The following is a 10886-nucleotide window of genomic DNA, read 5'->3' as shown; positions in this document are numbered from 1 at the left end:
GTACAATTGCATGTGCTGCCGTGCACCACATTCGGAAGCAGGGTGGGAGCCACAGAATTTCATATTAGTATATCAATATTTATTTAGAAACTCTGTGGTGGGAGCCAACGTTGTGGGAGCGACTAGCTGCAGTGGGAGAGCGACTAGTTGCAGCTTTTTGTAGCCTTTTCATATAATTTATCCACTAGCAGCAGCAACGCCCGTTGTACTAATCCAATCCAATCCGCACCTTAAGTTTCCAACACGCATGATTTCCAAACAAACATGGCTTTTAGTTGTCCATGATCTGCAGTGTCCGCAGCGTATCGCCGTATTTGGTGAAACGTTTTGTGGCGTTCTACGGGACGAATAAATTAACGTGACTGTTCTTTGGTGATATCCGGCATGGAGTACGATTATCAGGTTTGCGAGGACTCGGACAGCGAAGGCTACGACAGTAGCAGGTAGGCCGGGGCTCTGCGCCGTTCATTTCGCTGCGCAGTGGCTAGCGGGTGACTAAAAAAACTGGTGTGGATTTTTTTTTCTGCCCTAGACATTCGGTCTAGCGTCTCAATTTGCTCTTGTTGCAGTTCTGAAGATGCCTTCGAAGCTTACATTCGCCAGAAGTATCTGTCCCAGCCTGCTCAGGAAGATGATTTCGACAAGGAGATGGAAGACGAGCTTTCTGCTACGCTTAAAGTCTTCGAACAGAAACAGCTGTTCGACGCCGCTTCTACGGATTATGGAATCGGCGCTGGTCGGTCCCGTCAACAACTAGCGGTGAAAGGTAAGCGCGTCAAGTAGACAGCGTCAATTAGCGGCGTGCTATTGGGGGGATCAAAGCCCACCGTCGAACGATTCTGTAGACACGTAAATAAAACGTTCACGTATCTTCTGTTGCTATTGGTAGTGCTAGTTACTAGCAGATCAGTTGGGAGGTGGAGTTCGTGCGACAGTTCTTCAGAGTTTGTCAGATTAAGTTAATGTTCTTCGTGTACTGGTAGTCATCGGTAAATTTATATAAATGATCGTGTCATGGGGAAAATTGGAGGAATAAAAGCTCTCATACAGCTTATCGATTCACGTGCTAAAAATGAGAATAGCATACCTTTCTTTGCCAGCTACACGAACACCCCGACACAACTGGGAGCACCGTGCACACGGAAAGGGGACGATGTCTTAGCACAGGCCTGAGGTACGTTGTATGTGGTGAACTGGGCAACATTTTGGACCGCCGGAAAATGTTGACCACTAGGACGTCAGTCGAGAGACGCGAGGCTGTATGCTCATACGTGTGTTTGACTATTTGGAGCAGTCGTGAAACTAAGAAAGGTCACAATATTCGTCGTAACAGGTCAGCAAGCACACACCACTGAGAAACCAGGCCAGTCAGGAGGTGGCCTCCAAGATGCAAAGACGGAGAGTTGCGAAGCACAAGACTCGGCGCAGATGACCGCAGCAGACGGCACAGCACCCAAGGTGAAAGAAGAGGGCGACAAGGAGGTCGAGAAGAGCGGTCCGTCCAACGACGACCTCTTCTACGATCCAGAAATGGATGACGAAGATGAAAAATGGGTTAATGAACAACGGCGAAGCTGTATATTTCCTAATGAGTCCAAGCACGAGGATGGTGGTAAAGTCAAGCCATTGCCCCAGAGTGATGCTGTCCTTAATTGTCCGGGCTGTATGACACTTCTCTGCCTCGACTGTCAGCGGTAAGTCATTTAGAGATACTACGAGAAATAGTAAACATACGCATGTGGAGTAGGTTCAGTGTGGTTTGACAATCCAGAAAAGGCACAAAAGTGGAACACAAGTGGCGGCAGCATATTAGAGTTCTTGGGATGTCAGATTTTTGACATCTGCACGAGTTTAGTTAACTGAAGGCTCAGAATATAGAGCTACTGGCAACTTTTTCCATGTTAGAACAGCCCATATGCAAGAAAATACTTAGAAATGCATGTCATCACGCTGACCTAGTGGCACTGCTGTTTGGCCATTTTCCAAGCAATCGATCTCTTTCAGTTAAAGGACTGAAATTTTTTAAAATTCTATGCGTCTAAACTGGATTTAGTGCTTGCTTTGCCTCTTACGGAACACACAAAAATGGCCTTCTAAGGCAAGTGCTGAAGCATTCAGTTTTATAGATTAATGAAATACAGTTCAAGTTCAACAGATTTTCGTAACTTTCCTTGCCGAACATCACAAAACTAGAAGAGAAGTTTAAAAAAAATTAGTACCCTTCCACTCTGTGCAAGAATGATAACCAGCGAAGCTGTATTCGGATGACTATATTGATTTATATGGTTATTTCTATATTGGTTGAATAAAGACACAGACACATAACTTCGTGGTCGTCTTTATTTTGTCTTTCATTACCACAATGACCATAGCTTTGTGGTTGCTGTGGTACACCGCAGTCAGTTGCACTGCTATGGTAGACACATTCTTGCCAAAGATTAAATCTATACACGACTGGTGATGCATGGTCTGCACATTGATGTTTGTGTAGCAGTCAATTCCCAACCATTCCAACAGGAAGGATACAATCCACTTGCCACTGAGGCGTGCTAGGTCGATGTTAACGTCGACAATTGGTAGGTACACTATTGCATTTTATTATGCTTTTGGACCCTCCAACGGGAGCGAAGGAGCTTTTCCATCCCAAGTTTTCTATATGGCCATGAAGATCAAGCATCAGAACATGGCCAGTAAGATAACATACAGAGGGACCACCCCGTCAGATAACATCTAGCAGAAATGGTAATGCACTTTATACATAGAAGATGATCGCATTCAGAGCGACCGCCGCAACTTTTTTTCTCTTTTCTCGTGCATGGGGTTGCCCCGGAGGAGTTTTCGGCGCACAGGTGGCAGACGGGCGGATGAACAGACGAACAGATGGACGAATCAGCTAGCCATATACAGCTTTGCTGTAAAAGAAATCACGGCATGTTTGCAGCTCGGCAACTGTGCAGTGAAAATATATAATATTGTTATTCTGTGAGGGGATCTGTTTGAGTGTCCAAAGCAAACGTACTTAATTTACCATAAGGGGAGCATTGTTGCTTTTTCCACAGAGTGTGTAACATCTGTCCAAACAGAAGGTTCAACACGAAGACTGGCAGCCGTAAAGAAAGCCAAGGTTTCGTGGACAGCGCACAAGCAGACAAGTTATATGCACAACTTTTGCAGCTTGTTTCACGAGCGCAATGTTATTGCGGGGTGAAGTGACAATGGCCATTCTATTGCCTCGTCACGACACACAAGAACACGCAATGAATGGCTAAGACGTCCCAATAAGCATGCAAATATTTCCCCTTGGAGGATGGCGTCCCACAAGGTTCTGAAACAAGAGGCACGTCCCAATACTAATAATGGTGATGGCCTTGCAACTGCTCCTGAGCCTTAATATATGCGCCTAGATGAAAAGTGGAAAGCGAGTGATGTCAGGTGGCTTTTTGGGTAGGTTGAAGACCCTTGGGAAGACATTCAAATTAGAATATAGGAACATTTGGTTGTAGTCTGGAAATTTCAGTAAAAGGTTTTCCTTATCACATGCTGTTCAGTCTCGTTATAAGACGGTTCACCCCTTGTGAACAGCATCTTCTCACTTGTAACGTAAACTCGGAAGACCCACCAAACCTCAATCTTTCCTCGCATCACTGGGAACAGCGGCTCTCGAGTTCGCTAAGAGTCTTATTGTAAAAAACGCTAGCACTCTGTAATCAGCCAATATACAAATATTGTATGTTTTGTGTGTGTGTGTTGAACTCCCTTTCATATTTTCCTAGTGCAGTTGTGGCATTGACATTGTGGGATTTACATCTTCAAATTGCACACTTTGCTCTGTGCAGGCATGAAATCTACAACACGCAGTACCGTGCCATGTTTGTGAAGAATTGTGTTGTTGACAGAAAAGAAACGCTCAGATGTCTTCCGTCGAGGTCATCATCTAAACGCCGCCATCTTCCCGAAGGTGTGAATGACCCACGCGACATTTTCAACCCTGTGCGGTGCCAAGTTTGCCGAACGGAGGTTGCAGTGTACGACAGTGAAGAGCTGTACCATTTCTTTAATGTCATTGCTAGCTTTCCATAAGCGATGAATTCCTTGTCTGACTCAACTGTTTTAAAGGCATGTACATAGACCACTGTAAATAAAAGCTCACAAAGTGCTCTACTCAGTGCTTCACTACTTGGACATAAGGGATGTGTCATTTCCACTGCTTAAAGCTTTCACTGCAAGATCCAGACACAAAGGGACAGTACTTAAATTTTTTGGCTTACAAATATATGTCTTGTGGTATCGAACAAACTGAACCAAACACCAGAGAAAAATATCCATTATTGCGCGAACTGCAACTCAACCATAACTTTTTCCCTCCAGAGCAAAACCAAAAAAAAAAAAGGAACAGTTTACATTTCAGGTGGGTCAGCTTCTGTGGAGTTTTTATCCATCCCTTGCCTATATTTGCAGCTCGACTATGCTACCTCATTTGTGAATGCACAAATGCACACTAGGTCATTTGATTTGCCTCCACCACTGTGAACCATTTCACAGCGGCTCACGAGAAGATCAGAAATGGTGCAGCTTTATTTCTGTGGAGCAGGCACAGCAGGACACTCAAAACGAATGCCGAGGTGCAGATATTTTGTCAGAATAATATGCACCGAATGTGTAAGTTTGTGCGGTCCAGAAACGATGGCATGATCGGCTTTCGAGGCGTAAATACACCCTGCACTTGTGTAGACGCAGCATATGTATGTGAGCGGGGCTTCGACGGTGCTCGCACCTATAGGTCTGCACCAAGTCGGCACCGACAGGAGAGAGGGTGCAGCGAAATTGGGAACCAGCCCTGCACCTTCTAAAATGAACAACGTGGTTCAAAGGGCACCACTGCTGCACTGATGAAACGAATGGCTGGGTGCAGCCCCTCGTAGACCTGTTCAAATGGTGCACGCGGATCGAACAGGCTTACTATCTTCCCGTGATTTTAGAAATGGCAGTACCGTTAGTCCAGCTTTAAGCATACGACGTCTGTAGGCATGCATGTTAGTTATACTACAGTCGTGAACGCTTGAAATTTGCGATAATTTCATAGTGCTTCGTTAAGGAGCACTTTCTAGCTGTGCAATCGCTTTTGATCACACTGGTACATAAAGTGAAGTTGATACGATAAAACTATGTGTTGCTTCTGAGGTGTGCTTCTACAAAACGATTTTTTAACCAAAGCTTTCTGCAAGTGCAATTCCAAGTTCTTAAAATGTTATAAAAATGTACACGACTTCCCCTTTTAGTTTGTGGCAACCACTTGGGAAGGAAGAAGAGGGGCAAGAGGAACTAGGTCTAGGCAATTGAACACTGCGGCAAGATGGTCTCCAAGAGGTAATCCAGGAAAGAGTATTTTATTTCTCGCCTGTCGCTCCCCTTGGAGCCTTGTATAATGCTGAAAACTTGCAGGGCAGATGGTTGAGGGTAGCCTGCTTTTAATCTTGCACTAGTACTGGCTACAGGCATGGCACTCCTATCACGAGGTAGGGAAGGTCAACTCCCGGTCTTGCACATCAAACTAGATGTGCCTGGTCTGCCAGGACTAGAAATGCCAAATGTCAAAGCCACACCTGTCCTGCAGATTTCAGCGGCTTCGTATTCCTGCAGAGTAGGGTCTGGATCTTATGGCAGTAAGTTTTTCAGTGCTGCCTTGCATTCTACCTCGCCTTTGTACGTTATTAGTGATCACATTGCTCTTCCATCAGATATGAACCCTGGTGCTGAATATGCCAGTATTGTGGATCTGCAGACAAAATCGGGGCCTAATTGTGCAGCTGTACCGTTCACGTTACAGGCTTCGGTGTTCTCACTGATTAAACCTGCTTACACAGCACCGAATGTTATGAAAAAATAAAAAGTGGGAGCCTCTGCATTCTGGGTAGTAAAATGGTAGAACACGAAAAAAATCTTGTATATATATATATATATGTTGGCTCGTCTGAATCTCCTAATGGGAAAAGGCACCACCTGTATATTACCTCAGACATTCCTGGGCAGCTAATGTGACACAAGGTGCTCTGGCTTATATATCATGGAATTTTAACCGACGAATGAGTGCCAATAGACACACCTCAGTTAAGAGTATTAAAATTATCAAGCACAACCTAAAACCTGGAAGTATGTCAGCGTTAAGTCGGAAGACCTCCTACGGTAAACCAGGTTTCAAGTACGGTGAAGGACAAGACACTCAATCAAGACCAGTGTCTTGCCTCCAAACACTGGTTCATACCGAGAAACAGGTAGTTTCACGTACACTTATTAGAATTAAAACAAAACCCTTTTGCACCCACTTATTCCGTAACTTTTTCTCTTTGCGCGAGCCAGCTCAGATTTCTCCGAAGTGCACATACCTCAAAATGATTTCGGACAGCTTCCTTGATTTTCTAAAATTATATATTTGGACCACCCGTTATTTGCCCAAATGAGTATATGTGCCACTTGGTATGGGCATATACTTGACCATTACTACAGAATAAGTACGAGTCCGATTCAGAGTATAGAATGCCTAAATGTATTTGCATACTTATGTGTCGTACTTCTCTGTGCTCACAGACCTCTCATAACCACTCCTTCCTTGACGAACTTGTAACATTGGCTTAACCATTCAGACATCTGAGGTCACTTAAGCTCTTTGTACGAGCTGTGAATGCGAAAGCGTTAATGTCGAATTGAACACCGCTGAGCAGTCCGAGTTATGAACTCCTTGTGGGGAAGCAAGTGCACTGAGACACTTGTCCTGGTTTAGCCCAGTGGGCAGCACACTCTGCTTCCGAGTGCGGGGTCGTAGGTGCAAAACTTGCTACCACTGATGCTTTTACTTTCAAATTTATTTTTTTAGACATCAATTTCATAGCGATCACCAAGGTGAAGTTTGAACCCGAGCTTGGCAAGGAACATGCAGATAATGCAGGCTTCCGAGGGCAAGGGTAACGTCAGGCGCGGCAATGTCCTCTCCCCTCACCAACACCTGGCCAATTAACCTGCAGTGTAGCGCGGCCAGCAAGTGCTCCCTTTTGCCCGCTCTGTTCCGTCGAGGTGCGCACGTGACGAGTGTCGCACCCAATAGGAATTCAGCTGCTGTTTAGCTGTCACAGACGTGGGTTCTACCGCTCAATGAGCCATTTGATGCTTTCGGCTCGATAAAATTATGCGCGTTGCATGTTGTGCTATGCACTTGTTGAACCGCTTCACTTCACATATACTAGAATCCAAGGATTGCCTAACATAAGCGTACATCTTGCACCTACGCATGCAGACGGCCTGGAAAGGGCGTGTGTACATGCCAGACTTTGTGGTTATGGGGGAGAACTCTCGCGGCTGTTGGCGCAGGAGTGTATCACATGGAGACGTCGCAATTTTGCAAGACAACGGTGACTGTCATAAGCATGGAAAGGTCTGCAAAGAAAGCTTATCACTATCGATGGTGCTGCCACACCTGCGGTGCTTCGAGTTGCTCCTCGTGCTTGCTGCTACAGGAGGCTGCTTGGTTCAGTTACCAGGGTGTCTACCAAGTTGACATTTCCAAATTCCCTGAGTGCCATTGCAAATTTCCCTGAGTGATGCAGAACTATGTTTTATCTCAAGACGGGCTGAAAACATGTGGCCTGATGCTGTCACTCCCTAGTAGACACATGAAAAAATTAAAAAAAGCGACTTAATCCAATTTGAATACAAACGAGTAGTGTTAATGTTATTCAAAAAGAGAACAGAAGGCAGTGGTTAGTAAAATGCACAGCAAATAAAGTGTCTTCGAAAAACATTGCAATGGAGTCGGACATTCTCAAATACGAATAAAAAGGAGATGCATATAGAAGCAAACATTGTCAAATATGAGCTATTTCTATCAACTGATCGCAAGCTCAGTGGTATGAGGCCCGAACTTTGTCACAATTGAGATTCTCTCTCAACAGTTCGTAAGTCAACCTCAACTGTTCCGACATACTCTCAGCCCGCGCACGACGCCCGAGTGTTGTGTTTCACTGCTTTAAAGAGTTTATTTTGGTTTGGATGAAGGACACCTGCATCTCGGCATCAACCAAAACTATTTTTTGAGCTCAAGCTCCTCCAAAACGGCGGCAGCAAGCTTCCTTTCCCGTTTATTCCTCAATGCGTAGTTCATTTCTGTTCTTGTCCTCCTTCCGCCACTCGTTCGCCCCAAGGACCATTTGAAGCATCTTGGTCAGTTGCACAGTCCACGACCGATTTTTCTAACTCCCTAGGGGCCGCGAAAACGTCCGAAAAATCGGCCAGTTGCAAAAAAATAAATGCGTGTCATTTACTACCCTTAGGGACTCAAACTGCCACAGGCACGTTCGCAAACGCTCTGAAGGCCTGTCGCTACACATATTAGACATATCGGTGCTCGTAATGTGACAGGAAATACCGGCTGCACGCATGTATAATTAAGGAATACATACTGTGTTCCGTGGCAATAGCCCCTTCCCACGCTTGTTATGCTTCACTGCAATACTTTTGTGTATGCTTCACCAAGTAACATTTCTTTACAAAGGCGAAGCTGACTTTCAGGAACCGGCATTTTCTATGCCAATCGCGAGGATCACAAAGGCGGAGTCCATGCCATTGCTGACAGCAGCGAATTGTTTCAATAAAAAACTCGGCACCCAACGGCAAGAAGTTTCATAGCGAACGTCGAAGCAGCTAGGCCTAGCGCTGCCGCAGTGGTGGCAACGGCTGCCAGCGGATCTACGTTCGAGAGCGCCGGTTCGAGGTGGCGAAGTAATCAAAACGGCAGCCGTGGTGCCTTTGATTATTGCCGTTTCGGACCTGCCGTTACGGCAAAACGTCCGGAAAATCGGACGGCGAAGAGTTCTTGCGACGGAAATTTCACACGTTCCGATACGTTGACTCTATGGGGTACGTGACGGTGCCGCGAAGCCGTCCAAATTATCGGGAATCCGGAAAGTCAGTCCTTGACTGTACACTAGCAACTCCTCCAGCCGACGACAGGGCGTCAAAGACAATTCATTACGATTCCTGTCTGTTACTCGAGCCAGCATTATTGCGACTTTCGACCCTTTCAGTAAAATTGGCGCTAATTTTCCCTGATAGAGGCCCAAATTCCCCGAGTTTTCCCTGACTTTTTCCAGACAACTAAAAATCCCCGAGAATTCCCGGTTGGTAGACACCCTGGTTACCAGCCTGGCCAATGGCGACTATAGGTTTATTCGATTCAGCCAAGTTTTTCTGCACATGTTAACGGTGCACCCTGCACCCACGTGCTCGACTGAACGGGCTGCAAGGCAATGTGCCGTTACCATGTAGCTTGGCACACCACATCTGGCACCACCTTAACCTTTTCTAAATCAAACCTTATGCTCATAATGGTTTTCATACTTCATTCATGGGCATGTTTGCAATGTTCATCTTAAGCTTTAGCCTCGGGGATCCTATCTAAATGCATAGGAAAGAAATCCTTTTTCTCGGCAACCACAGCACCAAATTTGTTAAGGTTTGTTGCACTCAAGTTCAAGGCTAGGTAGCGAATCTTCGATTCCGGCCGTCGATTATTTTATGGAAATTGCACAAAATCGCGAATTATAAAACTAAACGATCAAGCTGACAACCCTCAACTCTGCAAAAAGAAGTATCACAATACTGCCAAGTTGCATATAATAGTACATTTAAAGCAGACAAAATTGATGTGTTACACACACATCACTAAATTTGTCTGCTTTGGATGCTCTAAAGGACGTCAACTGCCATATCTGTTCTTGGCACAGAGCTACAAATTTAATTTGTTCTATTTTTTATCTGACCAATCTTTTAAAAAACTTCTACAGATTCAGGCCTTAAATCAAGATTCTGCTTCCAACAGTTAGTAGAATTAAGCTTTTTGCCTCTCAAATGCAACAGATTTCATTTAAATTGGCCCAGTAGGTACCTCAGAAAAGCATTTCGGTGTTTTACGAGTGTAAACACGTAGTATTGGAGTCGAGCCCGAGCTAGAGCTTCCTCTCATTTAGACGAATTTCCACTTGCCCATATTTCAGTACAAAGAAACAAGGTAGCACACTAGCTTACATCCGTCCCACCACAGAGTTTTTCGGAAACAAATTTCTCTTGCTTGAGGTTCAGTGCTTTGCCGGCACTGAAGAGGGCCTTGGCACCGAAGCAGCGTCTCCGATGTGTTGTGCAGGTTGCAGACAGATCAACATCCAAAAATAGTTCGCAGATATTGCACGTCGTTTGAACAGGGTTTCTCTAAATGCTGCGTCGATGCAATTCCGAGGCGTGGTTTCTACGTGCATATCGAGCTGGAAAATTCCCAGCAAAGCAGCCTGCCTGAAACCTAGCTACCCGTATTTGAATGTCCAACCATTTGCATGAGGCAATCCCCCTATAGCAGGCCTAAGAAATTGCATAATCTGCTGCAGCAGTGCCACCTCCTCAGACATTTATATCAGACTGCTTAGCACAAGTAATCTTTGTTTGCCTCTCCTTACACTGAAAGTACTTCATTCTGTTCCATGGGAGCCTTTGAGGAAGTCTTGCATAAAGGATGGTCCCTAGACCAAGGAATGTGGCGCCCCCTATGTGGCTTGTTTCAGTGCATGTCTGAATTCATGACCAGTGTATAACTGCAGACAGACTCTCTGAGGTGCAGAGCCGGGACCCGGCTCTGACCTAATGCTACAGGCCAACCTGGGTCGTGATACCACAATTTCCATCCGACGTTAGAAACCACGGATGTATAACTACTGTATAAATGCAGTAGTAAGAAATATCAAAGGGCTTTAGTTGAGCCTTTAAGAGGCCCACCTGCTAAACTGCTAAAAATATGTAGGCTGAGCTCAAGTTGCAATGTGGTTAGGGGACAGGGCAACATCCACCAA

At 45.3% G+C, this 10886-nt stretch overlaps 1 protein-coding gene across 1 annotated transcript; it reads left to right on the top strand.

The window, feature by feature from the left end:
* The first annotated feature begins 200 nt into the window (after nucleotides 1–200).
* LOC139050540 (E2F-associated phosphoprotein-like) lies at nucleotides 201–4161 on the top strand. Its single transcript, XM_070527053.1, has 4 exons — nucleotides 201–443; nucleotides 570–766; nucleotides 1334–1694; nucleotides 3837–4161. Exons 1-4 carry the CDS (start codon nucleotides 385–387, stop codon nucleotides 4078–4080), a joined length of 861 nt encoding a protein of 286 aa, XP_070383154.1. The 5' UTR covers nucleotides 201–384; the 3' UTR covers nucleotides 4081–4161.
* Nucleotides 4162–10886: the final 6725 nt, after the last annotated feature.

The sequence above is a fragment of the Dermacentor albipictus genome, chromosome 10, assembly GCF_038994185.2.
Source record: "Dermacentor albipictus isolate Rhodes 1998 colony chromosome 10, USDA_Dalb.pri_finalv2, whole genome shotgun sequence".
Lineage (NCBI taxonomy): Eukaryota > Metazoa > Arthropoda > Arachnida > Ixodida > Ixodidae > Dermacentor > Dermacentor albipictus.
This window is presented reverse-complemented; position numbering and strand designations above follow the sequence as displayed.